Here is an 18528-nt window from a genome sequence, read left to right as displayed (position 1 = left end):
GACGACACTACCGCCGCCGTGTCTAGACCTGCCTTAACATCGATTCGAAAAACGGGCGATTTGAGTGCATAAAACGGAACGACAGAAATACATAACAACAATAATAGTAATAATAATAATAATAATAATAGCGAGCAAAGCTGTGTGTCGCGCGAGCGTTGTTGCATTAGTGCGCGTAACGCCCTGGCCGAGCGTTGTTGCATCAGTGTACGTAAAGCCTTGGCCGCGCATCATTCTACCACCTCGCAAGCCAGTTAGGTCCGCCTTTTCTACTTATCTACGTACGCTATAAAACTTACTAAACTTTCTGACTTTCATATCAGTCCATCGGCGCCGCACGCACAATGATAACTCTCACTACTAAGGTGTCCGCTGTCCGCAACACCCTGCAGGTAAACTATAATATGTGTACAATATTGCACCAGACGTGGTTAGAAATATAATTTTAATAGAACTCATATAATATACTACTGGTTAATGGTTTGCATACAGTTTCGACGAAAGAGGTACCTACCTAAGGTCTAAGACGAGCGTAAGTGTAAAACAGGTACTTATAAAAGAATAGGTTGGTATTAGAAAATGTGTGAATTATATTGTCTGCGGGGATGTCATTTCGATTTTCAAACATTATAGGCCAATCTGTTTTTATACCCTCTGTACCATATTTTATACAATATATATATTTTCCTAGTTCGTTTACAGCGTATCGTATTTACGGACGTGCGTAAGAATTTGATTCAAGTGGGTCTGCAACACCGCCATATTACCCTATTTTTTGGGGGAGGGGGCTAGAATATTATAATATGGGCCACACAGAACTGTAGGTGCTTGGCATCTGCGCCTCTTTTCAAATGAAAAATAAATATTTAAAAATATCTTTATGCATTGCGATTTGTATTTATTACATAAACTATTAAGATTTATTACATTTGATAAGATATTGGTAAACTGATTTGCTGTATTAAAATCAACTGTTTTTAAATAAATATTAAAAGAAATACTTAAAAAAAATTCTAGGTATAGTAAATATTGCTAAATTTGTTTAAGTTATGTAAGCGATTTGTCTTAAAAATGATAGGTACCTATATTTTTTCTCATTAAGTCATTATAATATGTTTACATAGTAAAATATGTTTTGTATTATGTATACGTATTTATGACCTATATTTGTATCCATGTACGATTAAAATGTATGTATTCTTTTTACGATTTATATGTATTTAAATTTTAAATTACATTTTTTATAATTGTTTGATAATCTCTACTTATATCTTCTTACTTCTCAGCTAACATAAAATACAACAATCTCAACATTTGGGTATTTGGTTTTGGTATTCACCAAAGATTATCGAACCGATTTATCGTACATTCATACATAATAGTAATCTATGATACCTAAACCTAACTAACAATAATTATATAACTATATTTTATAGGGGACAATTTTTTTCGTTGCCAGCGAAACTCATATATTTGTACGCCACTTCTCCAACTACTTTATAACAAATAATGAAAACAATTTTGACACGGTAGTTTTAATTTGAATCTATTGTATTAAAACCAGTTTTTAAAATAAAATTTCATACCTTAACTGGAATAAAAATCAGCATTATAATTTATTGAGTCCATTAGTAAATATTAAGAGTTTCTCTTTTGTAAATATTATCTATATGTGACATTTTGGGGGAGGTTTTAGGGCAGTGTTTCTCAACCTTTTTACTGTGGCGACACCCTACATATATATTTTTTAAATACTATTAATAATCAATACAAAAATTAATTTGCATTGTACACAACGTAAAATGTAATACTATATATAATTATACAACATATAATATTATAATTATTTTTACTCAACAAAATGTATACCAAATATTTACAGATACATAATATAATACATACAATTTTAATTCATACGCGACCCTAAATAATAAGTTGGCGACCCCCAGGTTGAGAAACACTGGTTTAGGGAACTATGAACGTTTTTGGGACTTCCCTCAAGTCCTCTATATAATTTCGTGTCTATGGACTATGAGTGGTTCTCTTAATTATACACGATATCAGCCATTAAATATAGGTTCACGTGTCATAGGTGCAACAATTGCTGCATATGCTGCCCCGTGCAAAGCACTTCTATATATTTTACAGTTTTACTGTGGTCCGTGAGGTAGGCGTGGGTACATTGGTACTCGAAGCTTATTAGGCGATTGCTGAAGCCGTGAGGGTACGGTTGTCAGAAATGTGTGAGATAATTTTACTCTCTTAAGAGGATTTGAAAACGAAATTTCAACTACTAACATAGTAACATCTATCAATAATGTAATATATCCACGTCAGACCCTGTGGTGTGATATCCAACAGACATTTATAATATAAATACAGATATATATTACATAAAGCCTGACACGCGTCATAAGCATGTACAAGTAAACACGGTAGCGAAAATATGGGTTTACTCGATCGAATGATGCACCATTAAATTAATACATTTCGAATGTAAAGAAAACGTACCTATTGAGGGTTATAACGTCGAATGACAGACGCCGGTGTAGAGCGCGATGTTTATTTTAGTATACGGGCGCGAAGCCAAACATTTGATTATTTTGTCAACAGGAAAGTCTTTGTAGTATGATATCACACCTGTGTTATAAACTACTGTGCCTACTAACTGGCGTCAGGTGCTCGTCGATCGACAACTATTATTACCTAGTTGCGAATTAATGATGTACCGAAAGTTTAAATATCTACAACTGCGCAACTTTGTAATATAGTGGGCAACAACAACATACAAATTTAACAGTACCTACCTATATTGAAAATATATATTTTCGATTCGTTGTGTCTTACAATATTTGTTAATGGATTTAATGTACGTATCGCAATAATAATGAAGTATAGGTTTTACACTTGTCACTTAAACAAAATAATTCTATAATTAGTCATCTACTGAAATAATGAGAAAAAAATTAATTTTTTGTTGACTTTCAAACAAGAATTTACTATGCCAATAAAAACGTTATTAAAAAAATAATAATAATATATTTTAGAATACCTAATGCAAGTTTTCGATAAGTTGGTATACGTATATAATTAAAACAATTATTGTTAATAGTTTTAAATTATTCAAAAATCATTAAATCATTTTAAATACTTGTCCTAATATTGTTATATAGGTAATGTTAAATTATGTATAATATTATAATATAGATACCGACCTTAAAAGTATAGGAGCTTATCCAAATATTGAACAAAGTATATTCGGTTAAAATAGTTAAATATAAATAATGTGTGAATGACTTTATTAAATTTTGTTTTTACAGAAGTTAACGTCGACATGGCAATGCAGAAACCTTGCAACTGAAGCCACATTCGATATAAAAGTTTGTAACATTTAAAATAAGATTAGAAAACCTATGTAAATATGTTGTATTTTTTAAGTTTTGAACGAATCAAAGAATGTTAATATATTGCTTTCTATTTGCACTGCAATTATATGCTGATGGGAATATATATATATACCTACAAATTCTACTTCCCTGTACCTAACCTTTCAGACAGAAAGTAATTTCATATAGCAATTATTATAACAATAAATATGACCTATTATTCTGGTATAGTGGTATGTAGGTACTATATGTATTGAAATTTGGAAAGGCTATTTTTTTTTATATAATTTAGTACTCACTATACTCAGTAGGTACTAGGTAGATATACTCATTACTCAACACCAAATCACAACCACGCCTATAACGTAATTTAAAATTTAAAAAAGGTGGGTAAGTGGATGTCGCTCTGCTGTACAGTAGGTTACAAGTGGGCCACTGTATAGTGGATAGTATTAAATTTGAATTCAATGATACAATATCACTGTATAAGAAAAACGATTCTGAGCGGAGACGGTTTGTCAGTCTAGATATTAGACATAGGTACCTATTATAGGTATACTTATCTATAGTATTAAAAAAAAAATTGACCTATAATAGGTATCAATAATAAATTCCAAATTAATCATATCACAATATCCATTAGGTAACGCGTTATACATCAACAACAAACCGTGGTACAATCATAGATATATAATAGTATACTTTAGAAGTTTCAAGTACCCACAAATAATATTATACAATCATTACAATTTACAATCACAACAAAATAACTAAAATAGTTATTCCAGGTTTTTTAATATGTAATTTCGTCCAAATTTGAACTTAAAATGACTATAAAAATAAACTGTGCTTATGTATTTCTTAGAATTTTTGGTAATAGAATTAAATATTTACGTGAAATCTTGTTTTAAATTTTCAATCTTTAGATATAAAAGTTGAACATTTTATAAATTTTTAACTACAAAATAATTATTCAATTTTAAATTTGATAAATTTTGTCAAAATTTCAACTTCAAAATATGCTTATAAAAATAATTGTGGCTATGTATTTTTAATATTTTTCAACTGCTATTGTAACAATGTATCAGGAGCCTTGTATTAATTTTTTACACTTTTTGGCCCAATAGATAAAACTTTAATGATATTTATAGAAAAAAAAAACTAAAAAAATTGAAAACTTACAATGTCCGTAAACAGCTCAAAAAGAGTCAAATTATTTTCAACATTTTATCGTATACAGAAAATGCTAATATAAACATTCAGTGAAATTTTCAAGTTTCTATAGTCACTCGTTTTTTAATTACAACAAAATAAAGAAAATCGTTACGTAAGAAATCGAGTGAATATCAAATGTTGTAAAAATATGACTTTCAAACGCTCATAAAAAATTTAATTTGAGTTTCTTATAGACATTTTTTTTTGATAAAGGTAGATTATCCTATTAGGAATCTTGAAAATTTTCTCGAAAACAGATTTTACGTAAAAATTCCCGTTTTTCCTTAATTTTTTCTTTTTGTTTTTCACGGCGCTATTGAAAACTACTGGAAAAATTTTACTTTTGACACCCCAAAGTACCAACTAGATTCACTTTCCTATCAGAAAAGATACTGTTGAAGAAAATCGAAGCACTTTTTCTGTCCTAAAAGGTGATGACAGACACAAAAAAAAAAATTAAAAAATTAAAATATTAAAAAAAAAAAAACACACATCATTGTAAAATCAATAGATTCATCGTTCCACTCAGATTCTAAAATTGAAAACTGAAAATGTCCGTAAACCGCTTAAAACATTTTATCGTGTATGTTTAGAAAATCTAATATGAACTTTTAGTGAAAATTTCATGTATTTACGGTTATTTATTTTAAAAGTAACACCAAAAACCAAAATTGATTTTGTCAAAAACAAATTTTGAATAAAAATTACCGTTTTCCTTAATTTTTGTTTTGTTTTTCCCCGCACTTTTGAAAACTATAGTTTATTGAGTCAATATATATTGAGAATTTTAAATTTTACCTCCCAAATGCACCAACTAGATTCAGTTTCTCATCGAACAAGATACTGTTGAAGAAAATCGAAGTAGTTTTATTGCCCCAAACGGTGATGACAGACACACACAAAAAAAAAAAAAAACATTGTAAAATCAATACATTCATCGCTCCGCTCAGAATCCAAAAAGTGGGCAAGTGCAAGGGGATATCCCGACTGCGTCCTGTTTTTAATTTTTAACCCTTTTTCATAGCCCGAGTGTAGGTACCTAGCTATTTAAGATGAACTAATCGACTAAAAACTTTTAAGATATACCTAGGTCAGACTATTAAATATGATATGGTTCAAATGTACAAATTTAATACTTTACTTGAAATGTTTACAACTATGGCAGTGGCAACGGTGGGAGACTTCCATTTTATTTTAACTTCGATAATAATTAAGCACGACTACAACTTACTAATTTACGGTCTATAAGTGTTAGTGAACTGTTTACGTCAATATTAAAAATATTATGGTGCTTAATACAACAATTATTATTGCGTCACTTACTACTCAGTAGTACTCACTGAATCAATAAGAAAAGCGCCTACATCAAATATTGTCACTTTAAACGTAATTTTTCATAGCTGTCACTTGCAGCACAGAGTTTAATCATTGATAACATGGCAGCATGCTATAAAATAATGGTATCACTAAATGAAAACTGTATATGGATTCGGTAGAGCGTCGTCTACAACACTAATACCTAGTGTCGCTTACTACAAAAGTATCGCAAATAGACTTTTAAAGTTTTAAGTGACGTATATATTATATATATAATATACATTTTTGGAAAGTCTAAATGAACACAAAATTAACTGGGACGCACTCGGGACATTAAATAACGGTTGTTTCGGAACGCACTCCCGAGTGCAGGTATAGCGCTTTGCTGTACATTATACTATAATAGGTGTTGAGTGGATCACTGTAATGGATGTGTTATTGTGTTAAATTTTAATTCAATGATATACAATTATTGTATATAAAAAACGATTTTGAGCGAATACGATTTGACAGCTAATATTACTAAGTATATTTTATGATATTATTGTTATTAAATTTATTTATTTTACTATTAGTAATGCAGTAGGAATTAATTTTTGCCGGAAACATTCGAAAATGTCATTGGGTGTATAAAATATAATAATATACTTTATGGATACCACATATCTCACCACGTATTAAATTACGGCAAAAATCGTTATCTTTTATTTAAACTTAAAATATATAATTTCTTCCAAATTTGAAAATAAAATGTCTATGATAGCCGATCGGACTTAGAATTTGGTATGAAGGATTACCAAAAATTAAATTAGAAGAAATTGTGGAAAGAAAGAATCATAGAGGAAGGCCAATACTATAGCATATATCCTACAGATAATAAGAGACCAAAGATGACATTTATATGTGCAATTAGAAAGGAAAGGGAAGAACGGAAATTGGCTGCAAACCAATCTTACATACCTATAATGTCTAGTACTTAGTAAAATAATTTACTTTAAAATGTACTTAGTAATGAACGGCTGACAGAGTGACAGACCGTTTTCACTCAGAATTATTTATTAACAATGACCAATGAGTTTATATCATTGAATTCAAATTTAACACATCCATTACAAAGACTCCTCTAGACACCTACTGCAGTACAGCAAAGCTGTACTCATTTGCCCGCCTTTTTTCCCTTTGACGTTTTTAGAAACCATACTGGGAATTTTCAATTGTGAGCTTTCAAATGCACCAACTAGATTCACTTATACACATTATTGTAAAATAAGTATATTCATTGCTCCACTCAGAATCTAAAATTTATATTTTAGACTAAATATTATAGATTTAAGCGTGCTATTCGATTTAAAATTTAAAATTAATTTCAATTATATTTCTATGAAAACCCATGCAAAATGATATTTGAAGATATAAAAGGTCCACTTTTAATATAGAATAATTAAAACTTAAGACTTAGTACTACGCGTCTACGTTGAAAGTCTAGACTTATGATTTTAATTTTCAAATAAGTAATATTATATTTTTGCCATGATTATTCTTAAAAAAAATAATACAAGATGTGTCTTAGTGATTTCCACTCAAATATGCATAGTATAGGTAGGGTTTTATTATTTTATTGGCGTGTAGTATTGAAATGATAGGTACCTAGTCATACCTACACCAATATACCCAGTAAAACTTTTTGGTGTATAGGCGTTCAAACTTCACAAATTAGAATCTGGCCCCAATACCACAGTTACCGTAACGAAAGAAGATGCCATAAATTACTACAAGCAGATGCAGTACATCAGACGTATAGAGACGGCAGCCGGTAACTTGTATAAGGAGAAAATCGTCAGAGGATTCTGTCACTTATACTCTGGACAGGTTGGTATATTCATATTACACTGCTCAATGGCTATCGATTTTTTTAGCAAATTTGTCAACATCTTTAATTGGGTGTACCAACGTATTATATAGGAAGCTTGCGCGGTGGGTATGAAATCTGCATTCCGCGATCAGGACTCAATAATATCAGCGTACCGTGTTCACGGGTGGACATACTTGATGGGTGCAAAACCCGTGGAGGTGCTGAGTGAGCTCACCGGTCGAATCGGTGGAGTAGTTCGTGGTAAAGGTGGTTCCATGCACATGTATGGTAAAAACTTTTACGGCGGAAACGGTATCGTCGGCGCTCAGGTTGGTACTCATAATATGATTTTGTACCATTAATGTTCTTATAACAATTTATAGTAAAATAAGGAACGCGTCGTATCTTGTAAAATTAAATCGTGTATCTATTAAAAACTATTACCTATAGTATGTATATTATTTTATATAATATATTACACTCCAAACGTTCGAACTTTAATCAATTCGTATATTTAAATTTTAAGTTAATAAACTATAATAGATAGGTATCTATACATTTATCAAATACTTTATAATTTTTTGTAATCCAAATTTACAACAAAAAAATCGGAGATACGACCTTTGCGATTTAGGCCGACATAATATAGTTTAACTATTTAGGTACTTGGTAGATAATATATTAATATCATAGTTGTGTTTACCATATTAAATGTTCCATAATACATTTATATCTACAGGAAATCGTAACCTATTATCTGAAAAAGGTGAAAACAAAATAATTTAATTTAATTAATTAAGATCTCAGATAATATCTAACCTAACCTATATCTACATACTATTTGTCATTTGATATTAATTATTTTGATCGCTTTATTCTTGTTTAGGTTCCTTTAGGGACGGGCATCGCATTGGCTGCACAATACTTAGGCACAGGAGGAGTATGCTTTACTTTGTACGGAGATGGCGCTTCAAATCAAGGCCAAGTGTTCGAAGCATACAATATGGCTAAACTATGGAACCTGCCCTGCGTATTTGTCTGTGAGAACAATGGGTATGCAATGGGAACGAGTTCGGAACGGTCGGCGTCAAACACGTCTTACTACACCAGGGGCGATTACATACCTGGAATTTGGGTAAAAATTGTGTGACAATCGACCTTAGTGATCGCAAAATATTTTAGGGATTCAGTTTAAATATTTTTTCTCAGATACTCCATAATAATTTATTACAAATTCGAATAATTATTTTCCAATTTCCGTGACTTAATTCAATCATTTCGATCTATATTATTATTCAAAAGAAATAGGTGAACTTTAATTTATCCAATATTTCAAGTAGGTACCTACTTTCATAATAATATGTTCTGAATGGCAATATCTACCGTAATTTCAGCTTCTTTGCCAATTAATAATGTGAGGAATATATACTGTAAATACATAATAATATAGATTTCCTGCAATCCTGAGTTAGTGAAGCGAGATGAATGCTGAATACAAAATCATTAGGTACCTATATTATAAAAATTATATTCTGTCTAATTTTTTTGTTAAAATTAAATTTAGGTTGATGGCATGGACGTATTGGCTGTCAGGGAAGCATCAAAGTTTGCGGTGGATCACTGTGTTAATGGGAATGGTCCGATACTTTTAGAAACGGTCACTTATAGGTATTCCGGTCATTCAATGTCGGATCCTGGCACATCATATAGAACTCGAGAGGAAATTCAAGCTGTAAGGATGACTAGAGACCCAATCACATCGTTTAAAGAAAAAATTCTTTCTACCAACCTAGCAACCGTTGACGATCTTAAAGTAATAATTAGTTTAATATATTATATTTTTCTCTATGATTATATACTTATTAGTTATTAGTACCTATTTAGTATATTTCACTGTAAATTCTTGTTTTATTTAGAAAATTGATAATGAAATAAAAATAGAAATTGATCAAGCGGTTATAAAATCAAAGGAAGATGAAGAAATTACATTGGATGAGTTGGCCAGTGATGTATATTCCAAACCACTCGAAAGTGAACATCGCGGGGTAGTACCCTGGCAAAAGATAAAACATGTTAGAATTGGACCAGCCTTTAATATTGTGTAAGATTATTAAAGTAAATTATGTCAGGGTAAATGCAATTTGTAAATGTTGTACATTTTGATGTGATGGTGTCGAACTACATTCGACAGGGTATTTGTTTTTTGAATCTACAACATATTTGTTATCGTTGTTACTTGTTAATTTGTTCTCTCATATAAAATATTTTTCATTAAGTGTTATTTGCTCTTAATATCACCTCTATTATTTTTATACCGATTGTTTGTTCCAGTTAACTCAAAAAAGTACCTATAATAAAATAAATAATTTACAATATTATTTACACTTTATACCTAGTCATATTATATTAACTCATATAATATATATATTATATTATAATGAAAACGATGTTGGTATATTATACAAAACAAGTAATGAGTACCAATAACTAACAATTATAAATTGATTTCAATCATGAAAATTAAATCTAAATACCTAGTACCTATCTAAGGTATTTTAAATACCTTAAAAACAGTATATAGGTACTTAAATAAATGAATTTGGTCCAACTCTGTTCAGTAAATATTATTGCAAATTAGTGTTGTGGTACACTTTCATTGCTCTAAAAGGCTACCTAGTACCTAGTATATTCAACTGCTATATTAGGCCATAATAAATCTTTATAGCTTTTATGAAAATGTGTGTATCTGTATCTGTGTTATGACTGTATCATCAAATATCATCCTAAATTATGTTTTTGTAATTAGTATGAGGCTGATGTAATGTTAATTTAAATATTTAAATATATTATGTTATGGACGATGATAAACAATAAACATTATTTTTTTTTTAAATAAGATAAGACAAGATTATTGTTATTTGTTGGTAGGTATTTTTTTTTCATTTTACCATCTATACCAACAAATAATGTTGTTGAACATTAATTTGATTTACGAATATAATATAGGCAAGAAAACAATTAACTGTATTTCTATTAATCTATTAATTAAGTTAGATTTATTTTCGTTTAGTGGTGGGTTGATTCAATTAGTTCCTATAACAGTAAATAACTGATGAAGGCAATGATTCCAAATCAATTATTTATAATGATATATTTCAATTTATAATAAATGATAATATTATGTTATTCTGTTAAATTGTTTACTTACTTTTGTAAGTTGATAAAGTATAATATTATTAATTAAACAGGGGTAAGGGGCCTGCTCAAGGTGGATAAAGGTGTCTTATCCCCCTTTGACTTATTTTCGTCATATAAAATATAATATTATAAAGCAATGAAAGTATATTTACCGCTATATAATGTGGTCTGAGAATGGTCAACAATTCATACTTATCCTATCCCTTTTCTAAATAGATATTGAGCACTTCAATATAAGTAGGTATATCATAATATTATAATATAATGTGTTAACGTTTTTTCCTTTATTTTATATATGCACAATTAATAAAGCCATTACTGGTTTTGGTATGCCGAAAAGGCGAGAGCTGAATTAATGATTTTGGAAATCCTCTCAGTATCGGTATCAATAACTGTTTAACATCTTGCCCATACCAGCATCCCTATTTTTGTTATTTAACTAGTATTATAAAACATATCGTGCCTTCCTATCTTCAAGGCATAACTACCAACAACCAAGTAACAAGGTTACTTTTGCGTATTTAAAATCCAATATTATTATGGTTTGGCCCACTTCTTAAATTGGTTGGCCTGAAAAATGGATAATCGTCTCGAGAGGATGGATCGTTCCAGAAAAGGTTTGTGACCTGTATAAAAATACGCGTAGGTACAAGTTACCTACCTATGTCTTATATTTTATTTGAAACAACTGTTTCACTGCCCTTGAATCATATGCATCCCATGCCATCCTTCACGCTATCCTTGACAACCTAATATTAACAAATAAGATTCATACCTACATAAAAAGTTAATAATAACCAACCATGCATGTATACCTATCTGAAAGCTCACAACTAAAAACACAAATAAAATATAAAATAATTACCGGCATGTCAATAATTATACTGGCCTACTTAGGTACTGAATATTAGTAGGTTGCCGTTTTTGTGTAACTTGTTGAACATTTAATAAATAACATTAATAATAAAGACTACAGGTTACAATGATACTAAATACTAATACTTTTTTATTCGTATAAATGTCTAATGAACGCATGGCTTAATGTATGTAACTGTAAGCTAATAACCTTGTAGTTGATATTCAAAATAAATATATATTCTTTTCGAAATTATGCGGGTAGATTACTATTAAATTTAATATATCTTGTTCAGCGACACAGTACGACCACGACGGTAACGTTCGTCGAAAATTGAAATAATTACGAACTCAAAATATTGTAGTATTATACTACTTATATTAAATATTATATTTTATAAGTTAAAGTTACATATCAGCGTATAGAATACATTATATTAAAACTGGGTAGGTTAAATAACTTAAATATATTTATGATTTATAGTTATTTTACACAAATATAAGTTATAATCCCTCCCTCTTTTAGTTACACTGATGCGGCTACCTCTATATGTTTATTTTCTTACTAAAATATATTAAGTATTAGCTTAGATTTGATATTTTTTATTTAATTTGTTGGGTTATAAGTATTGTAGAAAATAGGATTCATTTTTTTTTTTTTTTTTTGGGGGGGGGGGCTTGAGTTTCTCATAATATTCGTTTAAAAAAAACGTGAGGCATAACCATAAGTGAAAATCCATTAAAATTTCAGGGGGTCTAACATTGTTAACATCAATGTGAACTTCTGTCCTACACAATTAAAAAACTGTATATGTTTTTGGTGGGGGGTGCTAATGGGATAATTGTGGGGTGGCTAAGGCCCTTCAAGCCCCTTCCCCCTTATATCCCAACTATATATAATAGTTATCGACACACAAATAAAATTATAAAAATGGTTACTCATATAATTTACATCTAATGTCTATTTTATAATTGTCTAAAATCTAAATGGAGTAAAAATGTAAAATACACAGCTCGTACACAATAATTATCCGTCGTAAAATATTCCGCACTGTAATTCTATTCTCTCTCCACATTGTCTACGAGAAAAACAACAATTATTCTAGTTGTCTGTGTTTATCTCACCTATCATAAAAATACTATACCTATGTCCTATATGTACCACAAAGATATCATTTTAAATATATATTTTTTTTTTTAACAATATTGGGTTAAATATTAAAGTTATAGGAAAAAATGTTAATTACTAGTATTTACTTGATAAGGAATTGATTTGAGAGACTTTGTAGTGTTTTTTTCTGGGGGAGAGGTTAGGTTAGCGTTGATCACGCTCCCTTCCTATTTGTGATAATAGTGGTAGGTAAACGCTGAACTAGATTAAATTATAGTTATTGTAATTTCTTATCATAGGTACTTACAGAATAAATATTAGTATAGCGTAGCATTTAAAAGTTAGTGTAAATGTGTTGATTTGTTGATTATTTTTTGTTTTTTTTAGGGACCTATATTTTTTTACTGTTTGTAGTATTCTAATTCGCAGGTGTTTTTAACCATCCAACGCCATAAAGTTTCACCAATGTGAGGTTTCTTGAATTCTTAGTTCGAAATTCCCGACTACCTACTTAATGTAACTATGGCTTATTGTTTTTCTTTATTTTTCAATACTAAATAGTAAATACACAATCTGTAAGTGATTTTTTGTTGTGTTGTAACTTGTAACTAGAGGAGAAACGTGACTTTTTTTATTGTTTACTAGTCCTTTGTTATTGCGATATTATGAAATATGATAAAAATATAAAAAAAGTTCCTTTTGTTTACTTTGTGATCGTCCATTATTTTAATTGGTTTTATGACTTGACTTGGAGTCGGTCAGTCGGACCGTTTTATTTTTATTGAGCGCATAGTAAGTAATACTTGTCTGGCTAACTGTCATGGTTCTACTACCTACAGTATATTGACCAAAGGTAGATGAGAATATGAGATTGACAGATAATGTTTATAAAATACAGTTGCTGGTTTGTTATCTGAGCCGAGCCGTAGAATTCCTGCTTTTAATTTCCGTCAGAATGAAAAATAATGTTCCTTTGTTATTCCAAACATTTTAATAACCACTCCCATATCAAATGACGAAGCTGGCCAATGAAGACGTATTAGTTATTACTCCTACGCGCATTGTTCTGTTTAATTGTTTTAATTATTATAAGAGTATTATATTATGTTTACTTTCGTGTATATTTCCCATACCCGTGTTGATGTTAATGGATTGGAGTATTGGACTGTTGTGTGTTCTCTAAATCATTGAAGAAATAATAACTATTTATAATGACAACAATGATGATATTTTAAATTAGTTACCTACTTCGTTTTGTGAAGTTGGTTACTAGTGGGAGCCGGGAGGTCAAGCATTTCACCATTAAATATTAATGGTCTAAAATTTGAGCATTGAGTGTATTTTTTATTTCAATTTTGTATACACTGTTAAATTAAAATTAAGCTCCATCATAATTTGGGGAAAATGTTTAAAACATAGGCCAGAATGGCGAAATGTTATATTGTATTTGTGTTTTATTTGGGTTTACATATACCATATACCAGTGACATAAAATGTAAATATTCCACCTGCATAATAAAGTTAATATAGATGTTATATATGTTAATAAATTTATAACAGTTTAAATTATTTTTTTTTTTATAGAAATTATGAACTACATAATATGAACCTACAGCGTACCACACAACAGTCTATAATGACTAATGACCTGATGACCGCGGTAAGAAGTCCGAGCCCCTAGCCCGTAGCCGGGTGTGATTCGCATAAGAGGTCGTTGTTGACGAATCGCGAAAAAAAATCCCACGGAAAAAAAGCCCAGAAATAGAAATAGAAATGTGAACACATGTATACTCTACTCCTAATGACCTAATTAGTAATTACCATATACCTATAACAAAATATAATAATATATTAATATATTATATATTATAATGAAATTAATTATTAATTGTTAATTTTATAAAATATAGATTGTAAATCAAATAAAAATATAAATATGAACACAATATTATGTATACGTCATAATTTATTGTGTTATAAGTTATAAGTCAAAAAACATCAATCTTAGGTATATACATAGTACAATAATTTATAAATAAAAAAAAAAATATATTGATATGCCAATATTATATTTTACAACATATACATAACCTTTATAACAACCTTTGTCACCACCTTTATTTGATTTTATAATTTCCATTTCCAAAATTGGTAAACAAAAGTATAAAATATAAAACAAATTAAAACTGGATAAAACTGTACTAGAAGGACGTGTAGATAGTATCTCAACAACCAAGTAATGATGTACTATATGGAGTGTCAATATTAGGTACCTAGCTATTGATAAAATCTAATATTTTGACTGGTTATATACTGTTTATATAATATATATAAATTATATTGGTAAGTACCGAACAATATAAATTAAATTAAATGACAAAAGGCTTATCAATAGTTGGGTAATAAAAATGCAATTTAATGACAGGTGGTTATCAGTGGTTCATAGCAGTATCAAACCCCCTACATAATCTTGAGCGACGAAAAAGAAGATCTTATAATATTTTCAATAGATCGAAGAATAACGATGATTATTTATATTATATTTATACATACTAATATTTATTTATTTATTTATTTATTTATTTATTTATTTACTTTTATAGGTACATTTAAATTTTTCAATAGGTAGTTATAATATATGATTAATAGTTAAGTATTAATAAATACAAATATAACCTAATAATAATAATTAAGTATATTATATTTTACTAGTTATTATTATTTATGATTATCAACTGTTATAGTAGTATGTGGTATGTATGTATGTATATTTAATATATCATATTGTGTTCATATTTATAATGATCATTTTCATTATAATATATAATATATTATTATATTTTGTCATAGCGTATAGATACATGGTAATTAGTAATGGTAAAAATTAAATACATATATATGTACATATTTTTGAATTTTTAATACATACAAATCTGCATCCTAGTAATTACTAATTAGGAGTAGAGTATACATGTGTTCACATTTCTATTTCTATTTCTGAGCTTTTTTTCCGTTAGGTTTTTTTCTGGGCTTTTTTTCCACCTACCGTTATTGACATACGAATGCAAACATCCGATTTTGTTATCCAATCTGTCTTATTTTGCATTTTTGTTATGTCGTCGGTGGCATCTATATTGACTAGCTGCCATGCCAGTCCGCGTGTTTCAGGGGCGTAATTAGGGGGATTAGGAGGATAGATCCACCCGAAACTTTTTTTTTACTGCTAACATTTTGATCAAAGTATTGATAATGACCATTCATGTTTGCTAAAAACGTACACCCCCCCCCCCCCCAACCAAATTCCTAATTACGCCACTGGCGTGTTTTGTCCGCTCTGATATCCCGCCAGTTTTGGGTGATTTCACTTCGATAGGTGCTGCAATAAGTTATTACGAAGTGTTCTGTGTGTGTGAGGCACTATTGTCAGGTACACGCCTGCAGCAGTGGCGGCGTTTGAGCGTGTAGGCGTCTATTATGCGGGCCCCCTGCCAAATGCACGAGGTGCGAAATTTTTAAAATATACATTTCCTTATTTGTTTGTTTCTGTTGTACTAAGGTGGTCCACTTGGAAGTTGTGACCGACATGTCTACGAACGTCTTATTAGCGGCATTCGATCGGTTCATTGCCCGCCGTTGTGTGCCTAGCGATGTGTTCGCCGACTACTGCGTAACAAATTTTGTCGGCGTTGATGAGCGCACGTCTTATTCAAAGTCCGGAAGATCAGGTCGCTATCGCTAACTCCTGCGCCATGTGTCGGCGGCACTTTAATACATCACCCAGTGCCCCGCATTTCAGAGGATTATGGGAGACGGTTGTTCGATAATTTTACGCCCGGGGTTAAATCCCTGGTATCTCCACCCTAGATCCGGCTCTGTTTATCACCAAACACCACAGACTTTTATGCTACACAGTACACTAGATAAATACAAGCCCGGATTATGACATACGCAATTAAACCAGAAATGTGCTAATTATTTTTATTAAATTTAAAAAAAGAGAAAAAAGTTGGCAAAAATTAGTATTTTTAAAAGGAAATTGTACATTATTCCAAATAGGTAGTTTATTATTAACTATGAGTTTTTGTTTTTTGTATTATAACAACTAAAATTTACCGAATAGTATAAAATTTAAACGAATGACGACCAATTAACCGACTCAATCCTAGGAAAACTAAGATTGTGACGATTAACAGGAATATATTATGAAAACCAAACTTTCAAGGTATTCTAGGTATATTAATGTGTTATTCAGTATAATTCAGCAGAATAATACAAAAAACAAAAAACCCATACCAAGTAATAAATTATTTGGAATAATACACGATTTCCTTTAAAAAAATGCTAATTTTTGCCAACTTTTTTCTACTTTTTTAATTTAATAAAAATTATTAGTGCATTTCTAGTTCAATTGCGTATTTTGGAGTGTTGATAGGACAATTAAATAGCTTTAAAATAAAAAAAATACATACAAATGTTAAAAACTTTTGAAAATACATAAACAAATGCGTGATATGTATGATTTTGATAAAAACAGTTTGCCCATAACTTAAAAATAAAAAAGTTATACCCAATCTTTAAAGGCTATTTCTTTATCATTTTTGGTATACTTTTATATGACGTCGGCTGGTCACTTCACCCCGGAACACATTATATACATTAATATTTTTTTTTCGTACAAAGGCCTTATTTAAAACTTTGGCCCCTGGGCCTCAAAATGTCTTAATCCGGGCTTGGATAAGTAACTCCTATATAATTTACATTGTAATTTATGCATATATATATATATATATCATGTATAGCGTATATACATTATATAATTATATTTAAAAAAAACTTATTCTAATTTTATGATATTTATGTCACGTAACTATCTACTAAATATCGTAAATATCTATACTTACCGTTCTACTGTATCTCGATATTGACATATATAATATTGTGTAATAACAATAGTTTATAAGATTATAATATATTTTATTATTTATTCAATATTTCTGGCAAAAATTATTTCAACCTATAGGTACTAAGAGTACCTACATAAGAGTACCTATATATAAGAGTACCTAGTACAAATAAATTATAAAAATATATTTTTTGAAGTAGTTTTAAATACACCGTCATCCCTTTAAATCGTTTTTCGTGAAAAAATGTATCTTTTAATTATAATTTAGCATATCCATTACAGTGACCTATTCAATGACGATGTACATTCGAAACCTACTGAACAGCAGATCGAATTCATTGGTTTTTCTTATCAGTTAGGTATATATATTATTCTATGTATTCACAGATACTTAATTACTAATTATTTATTAAGTTTGAAACGTCAAAAAAAAAACAAATGTTATACATAAACATAATATCTGATGATTGGAATATTATTTAAATCATTTAGATCTTAGCACTCTTTATAAGCGTACCTATATCAGGCTTTATTATATTGAACTATTTATGGCGGTGTGGCTTGAATGCACGACGCAAATTCTAGTTAATATATTATAAATAATAATTTTACTACAGATTAATATACATTTTATTAGCATTTATTACTTTTGATATTATAATTCTATTTAAATAAACAAAACAATTTTTTA

At 29.6% G+C, this 18528-nt stretch overlaps 1 protein-coding gene across 1 annotated transcript; it reads left to right on the top strand.

The window, feature by feature from the left end:
• The first annotated feature begins 160 nt into the window (after positions 1–160).
• Positions 161–10634, top strand: LOC100161397 (probable pyruvate dehydrogenase E1 component subunit alpha, mitochondrial). The gene is made up of 7 exons (XM_001950896.5): positions 161–392; positions 3321–3380; positions 7614–7787; positions 7881–8099; positions 8657–8905; positions 9335–9583; positions 9687–10634. Exons 1-7 carry the CDS (start codon positions 345–347, stop codon positions 9873–9875), a joined length of 1188 nt encoding a protein of 395 aa, XP_001950931.1. The 5' UTR covers positions 161–344; the 3' UTR covers positions 9876–10634.
• Positions 10635–18528: the final 7894 nt, after the last annotated feature.

The sequence above is a fragment of the Acyrthosiphon pisum genome, chromosome A1 (genome assembly GCF_005508785.2).
Source record: "Acyrthosiphon pisum isolate AL4f chromosome A1, pea_aphid_22Mar2018_4r6ur, whole genome shotgun sequence".
NCBI classification, from domain to species: Eukaryota; Metazoa; Arthropoda; class Insecta; order Hemiptera; family Aphididae; genus Acyrthosiphon; species Acyrthosiphon pisum.
Note: the sequence above shows the minus strand (reverse complement) of the source record. Positions and strands in the feature narration are given on the sequence as shown.

What these genes read in the sequence shown, in the direction of transcription:
- LOC100161397 (XM_001950896.5), top strand. Translation starts at nt 345, where the DNA reads ATGATAACTCTCACTACTAAGGTGTCCGCTGTCCGCAACACCCTGCAG. An exon ending in CTGTCCGCAACACCCTGCAG is followed by an intron (nt 393 to 3,320) that starts GTAAACTATAAT and finishes TTGTTTTTACAG; the next exon opens with AAGTTAACGTCGACATGGCA. An exon ending in ATTACATACCTGGAATTTGG is followed by an intron (nt 8,906 to 9,334) that starts GTAAAAATTGTG and finishes AATTAAATTTAG; the next exon opens with GTTGATGGCATGGACGTATT.